The sequence below is a fragment of the Ahaetulla prasina genome, chromosome 4 (assembly GCF_028640845.1).
Source record: "Ahaetulla prasina isolate Xishuangbanna chromosome 4, ASM2864084v1, whole genome shotgun sequence".
Classification (NCBI taxonomy): Eukaryota; Metazoa; Chordata; class Lepidosauria; order Squamata; family Colubridae; genus Ahaetulla; species Ahaetulla prasina.
In genome coordinates, this window is record NC_080542.1 from 43175315 (window position 1) to 43199153 (window position 23839).

General features: G+C 36.7%; 1 protein-coding gene across 2 annotated transcripts; it reads left to right on the forward strand.

Moving 5' to 3' along the window:
- The first annotated feature begins 1291 nt into the window (after positions 1-1291).
- Positions 1292-22766, forward strand: KRT222 (keratin 222). Of its 2 annotated transcripts, XM_058184024.1 has the most exons (7): positions 1292-1524; positions 8710-8882; positions 12529-12657; positions 15420-15640; positions 18675-18754; positions 20128-20236; positions 21251-22766. In XM_058184024.1, the coding sequence occupies exons 3-7, from the start codon at positions 12553-12555 to the stop codon at positions 21462-21464; spliced, it is 729 nt and encodes a 242-aa protein (XP_058040007.1). In that variant the 5' UTR covers positions 1292-1524; positions 8710-8882; positions 12529-12552; the 3' UTR covers positions 21465-22766. The 2 variants fall into 2 exon arrangements, with proteins under 2 accessions (XP_058040007.1, XP_058040008.1); XM_058184025.1 differs by lacking the exon at positions 8710-8882 and having other exon boundaries at positions 1292-1441.
- Positions 22767-23839: the final 1073 nt, after the last annotated feature.

The window sequence follows — 23839 nt, forward strand, 5'->3', positions numbered from 1 at the left end:
AGTCAAACAGTTCCATGATAAGTACCCTGACAAGCAAAGGGTCCCCCCTGGGGGGGGGAGGGGTGGTTAGTGATATGATTAACTCCCTTGTATTATTCTTTTCCAGGACACACATCTTTTCTGAGAGGGGGCAGCCTGTCAGACCCGGAAGCCATATTTATACCTTTGTGCCTTCAGGTTCAGGCCTGCCACAAGTCCTACTGTGAGAAATTGGGAGAGGGGATTGCATAGAGAGAAGAAGATACGTAGTCACAATAAAATTCTTCATAGAAAGTCAAGGCCGTGGGGCCCTGCAGCTGTGTGGAGAAGAATGAGGAAGTATCATCTGTTCTGGACAGTAATTGATTGGATGTATGGTGGACATGTGGGAGAGGGGCAGAGTCTTGAACTTTCTTTTGGAAAACCTGGAAGCTCTCAGATTCGGGTTTTCACAGATATGCCAATATGACATCTCTAATAAAGTTTAGGTTTGAGGAAATTCAAACCTCAGAGTTTGATTTTGCTGAGGGTGTTACTTGGAACCCTGACAGTAGTTTGCTTTTTAATCAATCCTTTGAATTTTAAACAAAAATCTTTCTAGGCTCCTCCTGTTGTTTTTTATGTGCTGCTGAACAAAACTTTCGCCTTTTTTATTTATCTTGAGTGAAGATCCAATACTATGAACCAATTTCCCACTACTATACCAAAGGTCAACAGCTGGGTTTATATTCCATTTGAATTATTTTATCTGGTGAGTGAATTAAATAATTTGCAATACAAACTGACTGAATCACTGGTGAAAAAAATCAACAAGTATGTCACAGAGTATTTATTTTCATGTTAGAAAAAAACTTGGGGGCCTATATGTATGTCAGGAATAAGCAACTCGTGTTTTATTTGTATTCCCATAATCTTTGCAAATGGTACTTGGGACTGAAACCTATGACATCCATCTCTGATATATACAATAAGATAATAATAGTAAATAACTACTCTTTGCCAAAAGAAGTGTATGAGCATAACATGGTGCAAGGTTTCCATGCAACAATTAAGTCCTACATTTTTAAAAATCATGGTGAAATGTCTCTCACTTTATGCTCTTAAAAATAAATTTTTCCAGTCCTTGGCTTGTATACAAATGGGCACCTTTAGCCAGCTTTAGGGGCAAGTTTGAAAAGAGCCATGATGACTAATGCCAATCAAGGAATGGGACGCTGCTGCTTTAAAAATAATCTGAGTTTTCCCTTCTGCTCTCCCTCCTCTATCTCTCTCCCTCTTATTCCAATTGCAGGCTGGGAATGTTCTGCAGCAGTCTTCTCACCCTATCAATAAGGTTCAGTTAGCCAAGGTGGAGGATGGGAACAGCATGGAACTGTCCCAGCTCCTCAATGAGATCAGGGCAAACTATGAAACGCTCCTCAGCCGAAGTCAGATAGAGACCATCCTCTCGGCAGGGACCCAGGTAATGTCCATATACAGACAAGCACCTACTTGAATAAGGAGACAATCCAGTGTGCACTCAGTTCCTCTCTCAGCCTCTGTGAGGTACAGTATTTACATTTTCAATGCAGCGTTTTTTTGGGGGGAGGGGGGAAGCAACCATCTCTCTCTCTCTCCCTTCCTCCCTCCCTCTCCCTTTCCCTCTCTCTTCCACAGCACGCCTAGACTCTGAGACTAGGGGGAAATATGTTGAGGTTTTTTAAAAGACTGTCAAAGTAAAGCTGGGTCACCTTGCATGGAGATATTTTTCAAAACAGAATAACAAACCTTGTGTGACTCCTCTGCTCCTTTCATCATTTAGATATAATTTTCTCTAGGGAGAAAAGCATTTAAGATTGCTAAAGCATTGATTTTAAAGGTAGGTCAAGAGGAGCCTGTGTTTTATAGCATCTCTAAAAGAGAAAAGTCAAGATCACACTGTCCTGCAATGCTTTGCTTGTCTGGCTTAAGTCTCATGTTTGCTAAAGGTTATCCAATCACAAGGACAGCATTAAAAATTCAACCAGAAAAAAAAAATGCCTCTGAATCACACTCATAAAATGCATCAGACTGCTGACCTGACTGTCAGGAATAACATTAAACAGGATGCAGGCTGAGCATTCTACTGTGCTTTTGAGTTTGCCATTTCTGAATGAGTAATAGTTTTCTTTTTTAATGGCTGGCTTGCTTTAGGTATCTAGGCAATCCAGTCCCAAAACCTGCAGACAAGATACAGCTCATCTTTATCTTGTGCTCCAGATAACTTTGCCACTTAGTAAGATTCTCAGCAGATTCGTATCAGGACTAGTTTATTTGGATGGAAAGTCTCCAGGGAATGGCAAACTCTTTGCAAACTGTTGCCAAGGAAATCCCATTATTTGTATCCATGTAGTTTCATTCTTTGCTTCAAGCCAGTATTACAGGTAGTCCTTGATTTTAAAACCGCTTAGAGATCATTTCGAAGTTGTAGTAGCACTAAAAAAAGTGACTTTTGATTGAGCCTTGCACTTTTGACCATTGCAGCATCCTCACAGTTACGTGACCAAAATTCAGGCACCAGGCAACTAACATGTATTTAGCACAGTTACAGCATCCCAAAATCATGTGATCACCATTTGGAACTTTCTCAGCCAGCTTATGACAAGCGAAGCCAGATACACTTAATGACTGCATGATTCACTTAACAACCATGGCAAAAAATAAAAGGTCATAAAATTGGGCATGACTCCCTTAACCAAAGCCTTGCTTAGCAACAGAAATTTTGGTCCCAGATGATTGTTAAGTCAAGGGCTGCTTATATTAGGCTTGTAATAGGACTGGATTCAAAAAAATTTCAAAATCTTTGAAGGACAAGGAAGCACAAACATAATGCGTGTCTGAAATATCTCAAGGCAACTACATCTTTCCTTGGGAATGTGACCTGGAAAATTTCCCAGGATCAAAATTCTCCCTGTCCGGCAAGTCCAGCAGTTTTAAAGTTGTATTATGTTTTGATTTCTCTAAATAGTTGAAAGCAGAGTTCCATGGGTCTCCCTGCTTTATATTCATTAACATAACCCCAATACTTGTATAGACTATATGGCTTTTGAAATGAAGATGCTAACTAGAATTACATTTATTTCATCTTCGTATCCAGAAAACCTGCATCTCTGTGGCACAGCTACCATGATATCCCAGAGAAATACACAGCTGCTTTATGCTGATGCAGGCAAGAGATATTTGCACAGTCCATATCAATTTTTAGAGATCAAATTCAAAATGTCCACTGGCTTCTTCAGACAGCCTTGTATGCAATCACTAAAAATATGATTTAATGTTTTAAAACTAGTTTTACATACAGTATTCTTATGTAGATATTCTTACGGTATTCTTACAGTGAGCAAAGAAATACAAAGACACAGAAGAGTCAGTGGCCTCTTGATCAATAAAGATCCTGGGGATAGGAAAAATTGAAGTTATCTGTGTTCTTTGGCCAGGTTTTTCAATCAGTATTTTCAGACTTTCATCATTATTTGTCAAGAGATAAGCAATTATGATGCTTATATATATACATAAAACTCAACACAGGTTCATCTTCAAATTTAGATAATAGCTTTAACTTCTAAAATCTTTAGCAGCTTCCAACTAATATTTCTTAAGAGAAATTTTTTCTCCATTAGGGCCATATTAAATGTTCACAAAATGTGACAACATTTACAATGATAAAGTCATGAAACTATCCTATAGACTTTTCCTTGTGTATATTCCTCGAAGTTTTTACAAACAAAAATGTAAAATTTTTATTTTACTTGCATTAGAGTGATTAATAGATTGCTCTTGATATTTTTTTGTTTTGTTTTATAGAGATGCTCAATTTGATGGTGCCTAACTTAAGCTATGGCTGTGTGGATGCTAATTCTATATGTATGCCATTAAATGCTTCGAAAGATTATTGCTCATGAAATATTTTCATTTTGGTTAGTGAAATGGTCCTTAATTCAGACAGCACATTTTTAGCAATAATTTACTCAGTAAAATATTTTTTCATTCAACTTCCTATGCACATGCCATCCCTTTCTTAAAAACTTTGTTTCAGAAGATCTGGTAAGTATCTGCAACTTCTGGAAATGTATGTTTCAGCTTGTGTTAATTCGATAATTGAAATTCTCTCTCTCTCTCTCTCTCTCTCTCTCTCTCTGTGTGTGTGTGTGTGTTTATGGTTTTGTGGTTTTTTTATATTCACTGGATTCTCAGAATGTTATGTTTGGTCTAGCTCGTGTTTTATTTAGGTCTAGCTCTATCAAGAGACAGAATTCCTTCCACACATATGGTAATCTGGAACTGGTAGCTATCTTGGGTAGCAACTATTCAGAAGAGATAAGTAGACAAAACTGGCAGACTTCCTAAGGTACCCTTCTACCCTCAAATGTACCAAAGGACATTGCTCTGTTACTGGTGCTTAAACTACAATTTAATAACCAGTTCTGTTAGCTTCTGTATAAACATATGGAGAAGCTCATTTTTAAATATAATGGGATGGCTTTGAAATCTAGGAGTCTGATCTGCAGCTATCAGTTACTCTGTCTGCTCCACCTTGAAGTGACATCTGAAGTCCAGCCTCCACTAACCAGGCATATTTCTAACTGGGCTCAGTTGCTGGTGACCTATGAACACATTCATGCAATTTTCTTGACAGCAGTCCAAAAATAAACTACTTTTTATTTCTAGGATTTTTTTTTTACTTCTCAATCTAACCCATAGTTCACTGAAAGTCCTCCCAAACTGACCAATAAGCAGGTTATATTCTGCTTGCCTTCCTGGTCTGCAGTTTCTGCCATCTTCCAAATCATGCTGGGGTTATATTATGGCATTGTTATAATGACTCTTTTTCTTGTCTTCATCCTCTCTCTTTTGAAGAAGGTTGTATTTTTTAATATTTTTTTGGTCATTTATTCCTACCCTTATGTAAGAAGTACATTGGTTCTGGCCAGGAAAAGAAAAAAAAAACACTGATTGCCCTCCTCCTTACAGAAAAGTTATCTAGTTTCATCTATTTGCCACTTTTAGAAATAGAACAGCATCTTTATCACAAATAAACCTCCTTAACAACTGATTCACTTCTTTGAGAAAACAGAAGGATCGCCCATCCCCAGAAGGGAATCTGTCAATCACCATAACTCCTATAGCTTTGTGGATTATTCGGTATGAGTTTCTTTCCAAAACCAATTATTTTATTTGTTGCATTTATAATTCACCTTTCCTACTACAAATTTTACAAATTTTCCTCATAATAATCCTATGCCGTATATCAAGCTAGGATATTGTGACTGATCCAACCTACCCACTGAATTTCATGAATTTAATCTATTTATTATAGTCTCAGGAAAAATATGGCATTACAAAGACATATTATTGTTCCATCACTAGCATTTCTCCCAGGAGTCTCAAATCCACCTTAGTTTATTAATTATTAAGGTTGGTTTAATGTGCACAGTGGAGATTTAGAATCTAATAAATAAAAACTATTTTCCAAATATCAAAATCTTCAAAATTTATTGCTAATAATTATGTGCTTTCCTGTCTTAGGCACAAAATCAGGTGGGTGACTTTGTACCAGTCCCTCTTTCTCAATCCTAGGAAGGAAATAGTAGCAAGCCACTTCCAAAAATGTTACCAAGAAAATAGAAGGACTTGTCCAGGCAGTCACCAGGAATCAAGACTGTCTGGAAGACATGGGGGGGAAGTTCTTATTTTGATTGCAAGGGAAAGAGAGATTTGGTAAGGAAGGATGTCAGAAAAAAATTCTTTATAATAAACACATTCAAACATTATGTGCTCCACTCTTTAAATCTATCCTATTTCACAAAGGTATGCAGTAATCTCAACTCCAGTGGTGTTTTTTCTGTATCAGCTTTCAAAGATCATTGAAAGAATGCAGTTAAAGCTATTCTTTATCTGCCCCTTGTGAGAAACTAACTATTGAGTTGCTCTGAAATAATTTCTTAACTCTTTTCAACAGTAATTAAGTTGTATTTGCTTCAGATAATTCTTTCCATATGTTAATAACATCCTTAACTTGCCATTTTTCCTCTATGTAAACATACCTCTACAATTGTGTTAAAACAATCCTAATTTTATGATTTAACTTTTTAAACCAAGCTAAAGTCAACATCAAATAACTTACAGATAACAGGTACAAATGTTAATACTTAAGTCTATGGTAAAGAAGCTATAGAGCCATGATGGTGAACCTATGGCACACGGAGCCATATCGTTGGGCACACAGCATTGCCCTAGCTCAGCTCCAATGCGCATACACGCACCAGCCAGCTATTTTTCAGGCCTTCCAGGCCCACCGAGAGTTGAGAAACAGGCTGTTTCTGGCCTCCGGAGGGCCTCCATGGAGGCAAGGAAGGCCCATTTTTCACTCTCCAGAGGCTTTCTAGGAGCCTGGGAAGGGCAAAAACAGCCGTCACCATCTTCCTAGAGGCCCTCTGGAGGCCAGAAATGCCCCGTTTCCCAACTTCTGGTGGGCCCGGAAGGCCTGTTTTTTGGAAACAAGCCATTTCCGGCCTCCGGAGGGCCTCCAGAGGGCCCTGGGGAAGGCCATTTTTGCCCTCCCCAGGCTCCAAGAAAGCCTCTGGAGCCTGGGGAGGGCGAAAAACGGGCCTACTGGGCCCACCATGCCATCCCATGCAAAAAGTGAAGGGAGCGTGGGGGGATCAGATGTGCATGCAAGGGGGCGGGGCACATTAAATTATGGATGTGGGTGTGCACACTCCCTCCCGCACTCCCCCCGTTTTTGGAACGCGATGGCAAAAGGGTTAGCCATCACTCTATATAGCTATAGAGAAACTACCAATTTCCAATCTTATTTCAACATTCTTAACAACACAAAGTAGCCTTAGTACATCCCTTAAAATGTATGTTTCTTTCCCATAATATAACATTGAATGCCATACAATAATCCTGTAATACTTTAACTTTATAAACCATAACCATAAAAGGAACTATGTAATATGACACACTGTTATAAAGCCGTGATGGCGAACCTATGACACATGTGTCAGAGGTGGCATGCAGAGCCCTCTCTGTGGGCACATGCACTGTCACCAGCTGCTTTTCTGATTTCCAGCAAAAGCACGCTGGCCAGAAACCCAAAAATCAGCTGGCTGATATACATGCACATGCCGGAAAGCCAAAGATGCATGCTCACCGGCCAGCTGGTCTTTGGGTTTCCGGAGCTCTGGCACGTGCATGTGCACACGTGCACACACTTCCATCAGAAGTTAGGAATTGGATCCTAGGCTAATAGGATTAAAATTTCTCATTTTCCCATTTTAAGCTAAGAGACCCATCTGATAACCAGTTTACAGGAAATTTAGGAGAAACAGAATCAAACAGTCTTTGTCATAATGCAAGAAAAGATACAGTACATTGGTTTTAAACTGAAAACAGTTCATTTACTGCTTATTCTTACAGCATTGCTCACTTCATCTTAATCAACCTTGCTAAAGAAAACTCTGTAAACATTGTGCTTGGGAAAGAATCACTTTCAGGTCAGAGAACTACCAAAAAGGCTGAAACTAGACCATATTACCCATTTTTCAGGCTGTATTATCCACATTATTTTTAAAAGCTTTTTAAAACTTATTTAAAAAGAGAAAGAACATGGTAGCACTATGAGATTTTTTTTTTAAAAAAACTATCAGCTTCAAGCATAATCTTGTCAAAAATACTTCTGGGCCCCACATATAATTCCAGGGTCTCTTTGAAGATAAAAATGATAAGAAGCTGTAGCCCAGCACTCTATGTAAAATCTTTTATTTATTTTATTTATTTATTTTTGTCACAACATCATATAAAAAGGATTATATAGTATATAAACATATATATGAGTAAATATTAGGAGGTATAAGCATCAATATATATATATATATATATATATATATATATATATATATATATATATATATATATATATATATATATATATATATATATATATATATATATATATAGGAAGAAGAAAAGAAAAAAGAAAAACAAACAAACAACAAAAACAAAAAAACAATAGGACAGGAACGGTAGGCACGTTTGTGCGCTTATGCACGCCCCTTATGGTCCTCTTAGGAATGGGGTGAGGTCAATAGTAGAAAGTTTTTGGTTGAAGCTTTTAGGATTATGGGATATACATCTGCCCCAAAAAAAAGACAAAGATGGTTTGGCATGATAGAGAGCATCCAAAAGATTAGACGAGATTATGGGGAGCTATCTTATCCATTTACTTTCTTGTAAATAGATGTTTTATACCTGGCCATGCCCACCATTTTGAGAATATCCATAACATTTTTGAAATTCCAAATGTATCCAAATGGCCCAAAATATTTGGAGATCCCTGCCATAACATAGCACCATGCTGGTTCTGAAAAATATTTTTAAATATCATAACATGCTCTGCAGTAATGTTCTCCAATGTGGTACACTCCTGATGTTTTGGTTTAAAAGTTCTTGTATATGATGGGACTTTAGACTGAAATGCTGCATATGCTGGGTCCTTCCTAGCCAATACATTAACTTTTTGGCATCCACTAGTATTTTCTAAATGCCATAGAGGAACTCTTCCAAACAGCTAAGCATTTAATTTTTTGCTTTGTTTCATTTTCCAGTCATCAATAATCTACTCTTTGACAAGAGTACTGTTTCATCACCCAATCTGGCTGCATCTTGGAATTAAATTACTTTTATCTGCTTTCCTGCTTTGCTCCCCAGGCTTAATTCAGAATCTGAATTTCAGAAACTATATGCCTTCATTCAACATTTAAAAAAACCTTCATATTCAGTCTCCCCATCCTCATTCTGTAACGTGAAAATAGTGAAAAAACGGCATTGGCACAGATCAAGGTCCTACACACCTCCATATACTAGAAGCCTTACTCAAACAAGTAAGTAAATTTTAAATCATACTACCCAAGGCTAGCACAGCCTTGTCCATGTTGAACAGAAAAGGCTCATCTCTATTCTAATCCTTGGGACAAGAAATGATTCAAAAATTTCATGTTTCATATGAATTCAAATTTCATATGGATTTTTATCTCTCCCTCATCACCACTCCCACCACTTAATTTACAGAAATCTCCAGATATGTCCCTGAACTTGGGCTTTCACAATCTCATAGATGCAGTCAGTTTACCACAACACTTTTAAAAATCACATTAAAACAAATCTCTCAAGATTCCAACAATCTCCACCATGGTTTTATAATATCCCTGAAAAAGGCTTTCCAAACAGCTATTATAAATTAATAGTCCACTCGTCCTGTCCAAATTAGGGGAGGCACTGTGTGAGATTACTGAAATTTTACACTTAGCAAACTGGCAATACTTCTGCCATTTTGTATTTTTTTAAAATGCTTGTAACGTTTGAGGATTTGTGAGTGTCATTTGGAAAGTGAATAATATTTTAGTATCTGTGACACTAGATTTCACCACTCCAGTTAGCAGTCAGTCTGCCAGTATCAGAATGAACTGAAGTTTTATGATATATTTTAAGCAGGGGTGAAATGCTCCCGGTTCAGACCAGATCGCCCGATCTGGTAGCGATGGTGGCGGTAATTCGGAGAACCAATAGCAAAACTCCCTCCCATGCCCAGCTGAGCTAGCAATCATCAGAGGGTTTGGGTTTTTTTTACTTTTAGAAGCATTTTTTCTTTCAGCCGAAAAAATGCTTTAAAAGTAAAAAAAAAAAAAAAGCCTCTGATGATTCGGCCGAAGAGGTTGTAGAAAAAATGCTTTTAAAAGGCTCTGAAAATCCCAGCTGAGTTGCCTGATCGTCAGAGGCTTTTAAAAGCATTTTTACAACCTCTTCAGCCAAAGAGGTTGTAGAAAAAATGCTTTTAAAAGTAAAAAAAAAAGTTGGCCACGTCCATCCAGTCACATTACCCACCCACCCCAAGTCATGCCCACAGAACCAGTAGTAACAAATTTTACATTTCACCATTGATTTTAAGCAAGCACAAGGGAATCACAAATAAACCAACTGTTCCTCAATTTATGACTGATTGTTTAACAACCATTCAAAGTTATGACAGACTTCCCTGAGTGGGCAGGTGACTATATTTGGCAACTACATTTATAGGTCTTTGCAGCATCTCATGGTCACATGACCTTATTTTATGACAGTTTTGACAATTTTTTTTTTATTTGCATTTATATCCCGCCCTTCTCCGAAGACTCAGGGCAGCTTACACTATGTTAGCAATCCTATTTGTATATTTATATACAAAGTCAACTTATTGCCCCCAACAATCTGGGTCCTCATTTTACCTACCTTATAAAGAATGGAAGGCTGAGTCAACCTTGGGCCTGGTGGGACTAGAACCTGCAGTAATTGCAGGCAGCTGTGTTAATAACAGACTGTCTTACCAGTCTGAGCCACAGCTTTTGGCAAGACTGGCCCATACCAAACCGTTTATTTGCTAAAAAACATTCATTTGATGACCACTGCCAAAAAGGTCATAAAATTGGGTTGGTCACATGAGTGATTTGATTTACAACTGTCACAACTTATGACCATGATGGGCAGGCTCCATTGCAGTTATAACTTAAGGACTATCTACCGTATTTTTTGGAGTATAAGACGCACCTTAGTTTTTGGGGAGGAAAATTAAGAAAAAAGCTGATTGGCAGGTGAATTGGCCTCCCGGAATATCCCCAATCAGCTGTTCCCAGAGGTGAATTTTGGCAACAGGTTATTCGGTTGTAAGCTCTGTGCCTTGCTTTTTTTGGCTTTTTTTTCCTGCCTCTGAAACTCTCTTTCAGAAAAAACTTTTTTCTGTCTCTGAAAGCCTCCAAAACCGAACTTCAGAAAAAAAGCCTCTGAAGTTCTGTTTGAGAGCTTCTTTTCTGAAGCTCTATTTGGGGGCTTTTTTTCTGAAGTTTCGTTTGGGGGCTTCTTTTCTGAAGCTCCATTTCTGATGCTTTTTCAGCCCCTGAAACCCGTTTGAGAAGCTAGATGGGGTTACATTCGAGCAGGGGTGAAATCTAAAAATGTTCCCTACCGTTTTTGTGGGTGTGGCCTAATTGGTGGGTGTGGCTTGGTGGTCAGATGACTGGGTGGGCATGGCCAATAACAATCAATAATAAAAATAATAAACAAAGTATACAAAACAATAAAGAGATACCAAAAACCAACTTTCACACTTTACACACACACACAACACAACATGACTCACGCACACATACAAAATGCCACATACAGCTTTGTGAGATTTTGTGTAGTTAGAGTGAAACACTACAGAAACACAGAAATCTCAGAAAGCTGCACAAATATTTTATTATTTTATTTTATTTATATTTATTTATATTTATATTTATTTATATATATATTTATAAAAGCAGTTAAATTTAAAACTTCCTTTTAAATTTAGACGTGGCAATTTAAAGTTGATTGCTATGTCTAAAAATAAAACTCTTTAAAAAAAAACAATTAACTATTTTTTTTAAGCTCTCCACCCACAGTTACTTACTCTATTCAAGGGACAAGGCAGGTAGATTGAGTTGCTCATCAATGAGATGGATTGCAGGCAGGCAGATTCAGTTGCTAGCTGATGCAATTGATTCCAGCAACCGAAGCAAAGCAAGGCAGGAGCGAGCCCGAAAGAAGCAGCAAATAGCCAAGTGGGGACCTGGTGATTGGGTGGCCTGAGTCGGCCTGAGAGAAACATCTCTAGCAGAATTGGCTTCCAGCCCATTTCTGTTCGATTCTTTCAGAATCACTGTGAGTTTTTTTACCAAAAAAATTCTTTTTTCTAATCAGGAAACAAGTCTATCAGGCTTGCTTTAGTCTAGCAGAGCCATACCGGTCTACTTGCCTTTTTTGGGAGCGCGCCAGTCTACCTTCTTTAAAAATAGAGGCACCGCTCTACTAATTGCCTTTTTTTGGGAGCGCACCGGTCTACCTTTTTAAAAAATAGAGGCACCAGTCTACTAGCTGCCTACAGCGCTGATCAGCTTTGAAGTGCTGAGGCAGTCATTTAAGGCCGTTTGCAGCTATATCACCACCGACAGCTTCAGGGACAGAGAAGAGGAACAGCGAGGCATGGGCGGTGTGGGAGGGGCAGGGATTTTTGCTACTGGTTCTCCGAACTACCTGCCCCATCGCTACCGGCTCACACGATCCAGTCGGAACCAGGAGCATTTTACCCTGATTTGGAGTATAAGACGCACCCAGATTTTCACCCTCTTTTTTGGGGGGAAAAGGTGCATCTTATACTCCGAAAAATATGGTATATGTCACTAGACACCATGCACAATACTATACCATATCGTGCAGAAATCTTCCCCAACCTGGTTCATATATGGCATTTATATATGCTGGACTACAAATCTTACATTACTGTTTTGACAACCACGCTATTTTGATTGAAACTGAAGATTTACTTTTCTTTAGTTGCAAGGCCAAGCAACATTACAAAGGGAACAAATGAATGATGATTTGTTTCAGAAAATTGGGGCTTCACTCACACAAGTAAAGTTTAAATTTTCATTGTTTCTGACAATGTTGACCTGGCATTGTAAATATTCCCTGCAGCTAGAGAAAGTCACAACTGCAAGAATGAACAAAGATGAAGAAATCTTAAAGGCAGCTAGGGCAGAGCTAAATGAAGCTAGACGCCAGTGGCATCATATGCAGACTGAAATAGACTCTCTTCATGCCATGGTAAGTGTGAGCAAACAGCTATTCTAAAATTGTTTTCAAAAAGAAACATTTCTTCTTCTGTTAACTCACAAGTTTAAACATCTTTATTATCTCTTCTAATAAGAAGAACAATTAACTGTTTTTTGGGGATTTAAAATAAGGAGAAAAATGCCCTTCCATATTAAAGTTTTCTGGGGCAATTTAAATTAATTCATGAATAGGCCTCACGGGGGAAGGAATTATTAGAAATGTAGACATTTTAGTTTAAGAGTTCCTAGCTACTTTCTTCTTGAGAAAACATGGTAGTCTAACTGATATTGAGAAAGAAATCTATGCTTAGATTGTTACTTTATATTGCAGATGAGAGCAAAGTATATTATTTCTTCATAAAATATTCACTTTCTTCATTAAAGAAAAACCTTACAAGTAAAAAAATAATATGACAAAAAAGAATAATAAAGTATCTTTTTATGATGTTTTATAATGTAGAAAATTTATCTAAAAAGTTGGTTATGTTTTGTTCTAATACTTATAATAGGAGTAATCCATTGAGGGAACTAGGCCACTTTTTTAAAAATGAAGTTAAGGAATTAATTAATGGTATATCTGAGAAACCCTTTTTTTACCATGAACATATGCTTTTAATTCCCACACCTCCTACTAACGTTAAAACTAAAGCCAAATATTCTTCAGACCAGCACACTAATATGGCCTAACACTGAATAAAACAAATTTCTATTGGGAGTCTTCTACTGCACCCTAAGCCTGAGACAACTGAACCCTCTATTGACCCTTTCCGAATTGTCCCAAAGATTTCAGTCTCTAAAGATAGAGAAAAGGGATCCATCCAGCCCATATTTTCCAACCAGGTCATCTTTCATAAGCTTATTATTTGCTACACATAATTATATATTTCTATATGGTCCCCCTCATTTTACGTAATGCACAACTGTATTAAACTCCAAAAATTGTTAGGGATATTATTGTTTTATTGTTTCCTGTCTTTCATGTTTGTTTATGAACTTTCATAGTGATGGGATACTGTACCCTCTCTCAGATATTTTTCACTGCACAAGTTGATTTGTTGGTAGGGTGGGTTTTTTTTTTTTGGTTTTTTTTTGTAAAGGCGTTTTTACTAAATTTGCTCCTGTTTTTAATCTTTTTTAGGCATTTTATGCAAATGAAAACCACTCTGGGAACACTTGAGATCAAATATATATGATAAAAATAATTCCAATAAGTATAATACATATATTTCTATCCTTTGTTAGCCAGCATTTTTAACTAGGACTATCACAATCTAAAAAATGCAACACTAACCAATAACATTTTGAGAAATTTTACCAGAACTACATGCTTCAAAAATGTAGTCAGGAAGTTTGAGAAAGAAATCTATGCTTAGATTGTTACTTTATATTGCAGATGAGAGCAAAGTATATTATTTCTTCATAAAATATTCACTTTCTTCATTAAAGAAAAACCTTACAAGTAAAAATAATATGACAAAAAGAATAATAAAGTATCTTTTATGATGTTTTATAATGTAGAAAATTTATCTAAAAAGTTGGTTATGTTTTGTTCTAATACTTATAATAGGAGTAATCCATTGAGGGAACTAGGCCACTTTTTTAAAAATGAAATTAAGGAATTAATTAATGGTATATCTGAGAAACCCTTTTTTTACCATGAACATATGCTTTTAATTCCCACACCTCCTACTAACGTTAAAACTAAAGCCAAATATTCTTCAGACCAGCACACTAATATGGCCTAACACTGAATAAAACAAATTTCTATTGGGAGTCTTCTACTGCACCCTAAGCCTGAGACAACTGAACCCTCTATTGACCCTTTCCGAATTGTCCCAAAGATTTCAGTCTCTAAAGATAGAGAAAAGGGATCCATCCAGCCCATATTTTCCAACCAGGTCATCTTTCATAAGCTTATTATTTGCTACACATAATTATATATTTCTATTTGGTCCCCCTCATTTTACGTAATGCACAACTGTATTAAACTCCAAAAATTGTTAGGGATATTATTGTTTTATTGTTTCCTGTCTTTCATGTTTGTTTATGAACTTTCATAGTGATGGGATACTGTACCCTCTCTCAGATATTTTTCACTGCACAAGTTGATTTGTTGGTAGAATGGGGGGTATTTTTTGTTTTTTTTTTTGTAAAGGCGTTTTTACTAAATTTGCTCCTGTTTTTAATCTTTTTTAGGCATTTTATGCAAATGAAAACCACTCTGGGAACACTTGAGATCAAATATATATGATAAAAATAATTCCAATAAGTATAATACATATATTTCTATCCTTTGTTAGCCAGCATTTTTAACTAGGACTATCACAATCTAAAAAATGCAACACTAACCAATAACATTTTGAGAAATTTTACCAGAACTACATGCTTCAAAAATGTAGTCAGGAAGTTTGAGAAAAGAAATTTCCAGAAACTTCCTTCAGGTCACTTGTATAATTTCCTACCTTCCTCTTGCCTATCTGATTTCATGGGGATCACATCCAGAAAATAAAATACTTAATATATATACATATTAAGCACATATGATATAAGCATATTCATCTAGTCAATTGTACAAGTCAGTTGTTTTTTATGGTTTATAAGATAAGGCACTGTTTAAATACAGATTTTATTATGTTTGATAGAAATTTTAGGTTTGGATTTTTCTGAAAGTAAGGTGTTGCTAATTGTTTTAAAATGGTTTTGGTTTGTTTGGAAGTACACCTTGGCATTTTAATCAGAAACTTCATATAATAGGAAAGGGGGTTGGAGAATTCGCTACGGGCCACAGAACTACGATATCAAACACAGCTCAAGCACTTGGAAACAGAGATTGAAGGTCTGGAGAAGGAGCTCCAAGAAGTGCGGCAGGACATCGAAAAACAACTCCAGCAACATGAAATATTATTAAATTCCAAGATGAGACTTGAGCAGGAAATAGCTACCTATCGTAGTTTGCTGGAGAAGGAAGAGAAAAGGTACATGTGCCAAAATCAAAGTGACTGAGATTGTTAAGTACATTGCATTAGTTGCAATATGACTCAGGGACGTGTACAACACCAGGATTATTTTGACTGGTGCTTTGTAGAACAAACTGCAGTGGCTTGGATTCATACATAAAACTAAGTCAGAATGAGGAAGTTCATGTATACCAAGGCAAAACCAAGCTCACGCCCCATTATGCCTTTCTGTTGCATAGGAATCAGATCAGTGAAACGAACAAAAATGTCTCATTGCCTAACAATGAATTGAGGAAATTTTTGATTGGAATAGAATTTCTGGGAGAACTGGACACTGAGATAGAAGAGATGATTTGAAATATTTATTTATCAATCAAATTTATACAGCCACCTAGAATCAGGTACTGATACGGGCAGCTACAAGTAGTCCTTGTCTTAACACCACAATTTCCATTGCTAATCAAGACAGTTGTTGAGTTTTGTCCCATTTTTCAACCTTGGGAGCCCTCATAAATATGAGTCAGTTGCCAAGTCTTTGAATTTTGATCACACGACTATGAAGATGCTGCAACCGTCATAAGTGTGAAAAACAGTCATAAGTCACTTTTCAGTGCTGTTGTAACTTCGAATGTTCACTAAACAAATTGTTGAAAGTTGAGGGCTACCTATATATTATACATTTGATTAATAAATAAATAAATAAATGTTGGACATCAGCATCTGGTATGTGATGATATCACATGTGTCACAGCATCATACATATTATATAAATTATTAATGTACTTAATTTTCATTATACTATCATGACATGCTATCAGTTGCCCCCCAAACAATACCCATGTTGGGAGAAAGAGAACAGATAATTAGACAATTAGAAAGCAGTTGATTTCTGCAGAGGCTTGCATTTAGATTTAGATTATATGCTATAATCAGTATACAAATGTGTTTTTGAGGTTAAGAATAAACCCAAATGGTTGTTTTTCCTCTTATTTTTGTATTCTGTTACTTTATGAGGTAATCAAGTAGAACCACACTAAAGACTGAAACAATATACCATAGCATGTTCTTTCAGCATGGCCTAGTTTCTTTTTTATTTTTATTTATTTTATTTATTTATTTTTGTCACAACATCATATAAAAAGGATTATATAGAATATAAACATATATATGAGTAAATATTAGGAGGTATAAGCACCAATATATATATAGGAAGAAGAAAAGAAAAGAAAAAAAAAACAATAGGACAGGAACGGTAGGCACGTTTGTGCGCTTATGCACGCCCCTTATAGTCCTGTTAGGAATGGGGTGAGGTCAATAGTAGAAAGTTTTTGGTTGAAGCTTTTAGGATTATGGGAAGAGTCCAGAGAGTCAGGTAAAGTATTCCAAGCACTGATGATTCTGCTACAGATGTCATATTTTCTGCAATCTAGATTAAAGCAGTTAACATTAAGTTTAAATCTGTTGGTTGCTCTTGTATTGTTGCAATTAAAGCTGAAGTAGTCTTTAACAGGAAGGACATTACAATAGATGATTCTATGAGTTAAACTTAGGTCTTGTGGAAGGCGACGGAGTTCCAAGTTTTCTAAGCCTAGGATTTCAAGTCTGGTGGGATAAGGTATTTTGTTATTTTCAGAGGAGTGGAGAACTCTTGTAAAATATTTCTGGACTCGCTCAATTGTATTGATGTCAGAGATGTGGTGAGGGTTCCAAATAGGCGAGCTGTATTCTAGAATTGGTCTTTTCCAGAGTAGTAAAGAAAAAACATAATTAATTAAAAGAAAACATCTGCAGAAACAAGCTTATTTATTTTTATTTATCTGATTTGATTTGTGGGTGTCCTATCTTGTCTAAACGAGACCTTGGGCAACTTACAAACAATGAAAACTGGTAAACATTAAAACAAACAATAAGTAACATAATGATAATTTACAATTGAAAAATGGGGGAGAAGGAACACAAAATATAGAGATGGGGGTCTTCTCTTAATCAGATAGCCACCTCCAAAGTTGTGCACCCCTCTGGGAGCCCATGCTAACTGGCAGAGTCAGGTCTTCAGACCCTAATAGAAGGTCGGGGGGGGGGTATTCAATGTTCCAAGCTCATGCATTTCCCCACCCCCACCCCTCTTTTTCCACTGAATGCAAAAGGAAGTCATCACTTTCATCTTTGTACTAATCATAACGATTGCTCATTGCTTTGGAACTTAAGAAATTGTTCATAAAACAAAAACCAAGAATATCTCTTTTAGGATCCATAATACAATTCAATCAAAACAGAAATTTAGGATCATTCATGGACAAAAGTAGATTCATGGAAGTACATTGTCATAACAAACATAGTGTACTTAAACTATGAAACCATCAATTGAGCAAGTTCAGATGTAACATATTACAGCGTATTATACAATTATGCTGAGTTTTGTGTCTACAGAATTAGTTTTTTCCTTGGCATATCATAACAGAAGAACCAGAAAGCTATTATCAGGTGCTGAAACTAAATTCTCAATTCAAAGATCAGGAAACTATGGCTAATTAAACTACCCATAAACTTCAACATACTGGTTCAGTAAGAAAGATTATTTCTGAACTAGGCCTTCGCAGGGATGAGAAAGTGGTTTTCTATATAGTTCCATAGCCCCAAAGGAAGTCAACGGGAGAATATACTCAATGATGGACAGATCTGAAGTCAGAGGTATATATCATCCTTTTCCTTCTCTACCTTTCTGCCACTCTCTTTCTCTACCTAATTGCTTTCCCTCTGATAATCTATGCTCAGTGTAGTACATGTGAATAATCCTAACCCTAACAACCTATAGACTGTTGAGAGTATCTCAGCAGCTCCCAAAACCTATAGCATACCTAGAAAAGAAACTAAAAAAACCTGGCATTGATAATGCCTGAATAAAGGGCAAATTGTATTGTACAGAGAACATGTTCAACAAGAACACTGAGCATTAATAGGCACTCTAGCACAACCCACACAATTCATCAAGATTCTACTCAGAAGTTATAATGCTCCTATTTTACCCTGTATCTTTTTTGTTTCTCTCCAGGTTTCATTATTTAAAACACGAAGAAACAGAAGATATCAGAACACCTACCACCAGCCGAATAGCATTTATTTTACCTTCATGTGAGTTTACTTAGCACTCGAAAATGAAATCATCCACTATTTTATACAAACTTGACTTAAAATGAGGCTTTCAATCATTTAAATGCAACTGGAAATATTAACTCCAATAGGATTTCTATACACAAAAGAGTCACTTCAAGCTATAAGAGAGTTTGATTTTTTAATGTTAGGGGAAAAAATCTTCTTAACAGTGGAGAAATGAAACTAAAAAAAGAGCTAAAATAGATTGTTTCCATCTTCAATGTTAAACTTCTTCAAAGCAGGCAATAATCACTTTTAAGTGAAGGAAAAATGAAAAACCTTTGTGTTTTATAAATACGTATGTATACATAAGGGACACGGTGGCTTAGTGGGTAAGATGCTGAGCTTGTCGATTGAAAGGTTGGCAGTTCAGTGGTTCAAATCCCTAGTGCCGCATAATTGGGCGAGCTCCCGTTACTTGTTCCAGCTTTTCCCAACCTAGCTGTTCGAAAGCACATAAAAAATGCAAGTAGAAAAATAGGGACCACCTTTGGTGGGAAGATAACAGCGTTCCGTGTGACTTTGACGTTGAGTCATGCCGACCACATGACCACGGAGACATCTTCTGACAGCGCTGACTATTCAGCTTTGAAACAGAGATGAGCACCGCCCCCTTTGAAACAGCTTTGAAACAGAGATGAGTCGGCAATGACTAGCACGTATGTGCGAGGGGAACCTTTACCTTTTTATGTATACATAAATAGGATTATATATTGGAAAAAAGGAACGTACCGCTAGAAATAGAGATGGGAAGAGAAAGAGTGAAACACTAGGTAAAGCTAAAGATTTCCTTATCCAGTCATGGACGGGGTGCTCATCAACATTTCTTGCCTGAGGGAGCCAGTGTTGTCTGAAGACCTTTTCCATGGTCATATGGCCAGCATGGCTATATGCCAAAAATGCACAAACCCCTGGTATCTTCCCATCAAAGTGGTACCTATTTATTTACTCGCAAATTTGCATGCTTTCAAACTGCCAGGTGGGCAGGAGCTGGGGTAGCAATGGGAGCTCACCCAGTTGTACGCCGCTCAGGTCTTGAACCCATACTTTCCAGCTGACAAGCTCAGCATCTTTAACCTCTGAGCCATCATGACCTCTTACAAAACACTACAATTGCACAACTGCAGTCAGATCAGATCTGTCATATTAACATATTGCTTTAGTAACTAAATTGCATACACAGGGTTTGTGGGACATATACAGCTTTATGTTCAAAAGTGTGGTTTCCTAGTATAAATGATTTAAAAGGCACTGAAAATAAACCTGGCATACATTCTGAAATACAGAATATTTCTTCTGCATCTCCTAAAATTGTATATTCTAATATATTTTGATTTTTTTTATCTATATAGCAAGTAAGCTAAAAAAACATGAAATTGAAAAAGTGGAAATACTGACAAAGCAAGCAGTCTTAAATGGAGGTGTTGCAAAGGATAGCACAGAGACTCATAATACAATACAGTAAGTTAAATATGTGTATGTATGTGTGGGTTATAATAGTAAAAGGTAAAGGTTCCCCTCGCACATACGTGCTAGTCGTTACTGACTCTAGGGGGCGGTGCTCATCTCCGTTTCAAAGCCGAAGAACCAGCGCTGTCCGAAGACGTCTCCGTGCTCATGTGGCCGGCATGACTCAACGCCAAAGGTGCACGGAACGCTGTTACCTTCCCACCAAAGATGGTCCCTATTTTTTCTACTTGCATTTTTACATACGTTCGAAACTGATAGGTTGGCAGAAGCTGGGACTAGTAACAGGAGCTCACCCCGTTACACGGCAGCACTAGGGATTCGAACCGCCGAACTGCCGACCTTTCATATTTAATACCTAATTCATAAAAATATATACTAGATGTAGCGTGGTATACATGGACTCCTCAACTAAAGATCACAATTTCCATTGCTAAGCTGGGGGTCATTAAGTGAACTGCACCCATTTTACGATCTTTTGCCATGCAAATCTAGTTTCCCCCATTGCTTGTCAGAAGCTAGCTGGGAAGGTTGTAAATGCGATCACATGACCCCCAGAATGCTGCAGGCATTTTAAATATATGCCCATTGCCAAATGCCCAGATTTGGATCAGATGACCGTGGGGATGTTGCAATCGTTGTACTGTGAAGACAGATCACAAATCACACTTTTCAGTGCTGTTGTAATTTATAATGACACTAAATGAACACCATAAGTTAAGAACTACCTTTCCAGGCTATATATCTTACTAGGAAAAACAATAGAAAAATTATATGTTGCAATCCTATTGCCTGGTAATGCATGTCTTTCTATAGAAAAAAAAGCAGAAGTCTATTCATTAGAAATACAGATAAATGGATGGATAGATAAATACAGAACAGATGTTCATACACCCTTTTTGTTTCACCAAAATAAACATATATCTGAGTATAAACATTCTTGAAATCCTAGCCTGAGGACATGTTTTGGATGAATACCTATACATAATAATCTATTTATTGTTTCAGGACAGAAAAAGTAGATGAAGTGATTAAAGAATGGGAAGGCTCTTTCTTCAAGGATAACCCTCACTTAAGAAAAAAGTCTGTTTCTTTGCGCTTTGATCTTCACCTGGCAGCTACAGATGAAGATTGTTTACATATGAAACAGAAAAATCTGCCTGATATTGAAGTGAGGTTGGTTATGAGACGGTCTTGCAGCATTCCATCAATCAAAACTTAAATCAGCATCAATTTATTCAAATATTATTCATGGAATGGGTTTAAAAAATAAATATTGGTATGAATCTAGAACAAATATATGATCACTTCTTAACTAGAAGAACTTTGTTTCAAATAATAGATCTTTCTCTAACTGATACCCTTCACATGTGTTGAACAACTTTCATGCATCAAAGATAATTAGGAGATGATGTGAATTATGATACTATCTTCTAAAGATAGAAAAAATTAAAGGTCTTGCATTACAAACGCATATTAGGTCAGTGATATATATTTGAAGAAGTGCTGTGTGTTTTTGTTTTCCTCCATATACTATTTCTTTGCATTTAGAATTTTTAGCAAATATTTAAATAATGCTTTCAAATACTTGCTTTTGTAGGACTAAGAACCAGCAAATGTAAGATCTACATTTGAAGGGGATTAAGGTTAAGGTTTTATTCCGTTTGGCATTGTTATAGTTATAATGATTAGATTATCAAATAGCTGTATTTCTTTCTCCCCAAATGATAAAACTGTACAAAACCAAGGGATGAAGAAAGTCACTATTCATCTTGTCCTACCTTAATCCTGTGAAATCTGTGTGAAGAGAGAATAGAAGAGAATAATTTTTTTATTGGCCAAGTGTGAGTGGACACACAAATGTGTTACTTTATCCAAGGTGATTTATTAACATTGTTTTTATGCCACAAATAGTGGCCAATAATTGGTATTTAATTCAAAAATACAATTATCAAAATTACTGGACTTTTAATAAACAATGTAAAACATTTTGAACACTACTTTTAGGGACCACATGAGAGCATATCACTGGGTGATATAGGTATTCCTATGAAATTGTGCTGTGGCCCTATTGAAGCTACAACCAAAGTAATAAAATCTTTTTTTTTTCAAATTTGTGATAACGTTTACCCTCTAAAATAATGAGTTGTTATTCCCCCAATTATATTTTATATACTTTTCCTTTCTTTTTTTTCTTTTTTTCCCTAAATATTATTAAAAACAAAATTGGGCATCCAAGCTAAAATGAGCTGTGTGATTCCTCTCCACCTTTGATTAAAAATGTATTATTTCATTAGAATAAATGCTAGGCAAGAAATAAATATATTAGTGAATTTTAATAATTACATTTTGGATGTTCAAACATGACTGACCCGTATTAGACTACACTTCCATTCTCCAGGGTAGTTGGCTTTTCCAAATCTTTCTTTATATGCATCAGAAGCATCTTCAAACTATAGGGATATAACTCCAGAAGATAGCCTTAAGATACAGAAGGATCTTGATGGACTTGAACATTGGGCACTATCTAGCAAAATGAAATTCAATGGTGAAAAAAGTAAGGTTCTACATTTAGGAAACAAAAACAAAATACGTGTACGTGGTACCTTGCTCAATAGTAGTAACTGTGATAGGGATCTTGGAGTCCTAGTGAACAATCACTTAAATATGAGCCAGCAGTGTGCTACAACTGCCAAAAAAGCCAACACAGTTCTAGGCTGCATAAACAGAGGGATAGAATCAAGATCTCATGAAGGTTAATACCACTTTATAATGCCTTGGTAAGGCCACATTTGGAATACTGCATCCAATTTTGGTCGCCATGCTGTAAAAAAGATGTTGAGACTCTAGAAAGAGTGCAGAGAAGAGCGACAAAGATGATTAGGGGACTCTAGGATAAAACATATAAAGAACGGTTGCTGGAACTGGGTATGTCTAGTCTTATGAAAATAAGGACTAGGGGAGACATGATAGCAGTGTTCCAATATCTCAGGGGTTGCCACATAGAAGACCAAGTCAAACTATTCTCCGAAGCACCTGAGGGCAGGACAAGAAGCAATGAGTGGAAACTAATCAAGGAGAGAACCAACTTAGAACTAAGAGAAATTTCCTGACAGTTAGAACAATTAATCAATGGAACAACTTGCCTCCAGAAATTGCAAATGCTCCAACACTGAAAGTTTTTAAGAAGAGATTAGACAACCATTTGTCTGAAATGGTATAGGCTTTCCTGCCTAAGCAGGAGATTGGACTAGAAGACTTCCAAGGTCCCTTCCAACTCTGTTATTCTATTCTAACATACAACACTGAGCAGTAAAAAAGTACAAAATAGGTCTGAGAAATATAATACATGTACAAAGTATGCAAAACAAAGAGGAATAAAACTAAATGATATTCACCCAATATCATGCCACATAAACAGAATTTTCTCTTGCCAACATGAAGTCTCTTCTGTACATATTGAAGGAGATCCGTCCAGACCTGTCCAAGAACAATCAATTCAGTTAATGGTGTGTTCAGGAAGCTGCAGAAAAAGTCCTGCTTTGCGAACTTCTCCCATTTCCTCACAACGTATAGTTTGAGAATCTTTTATTTAAC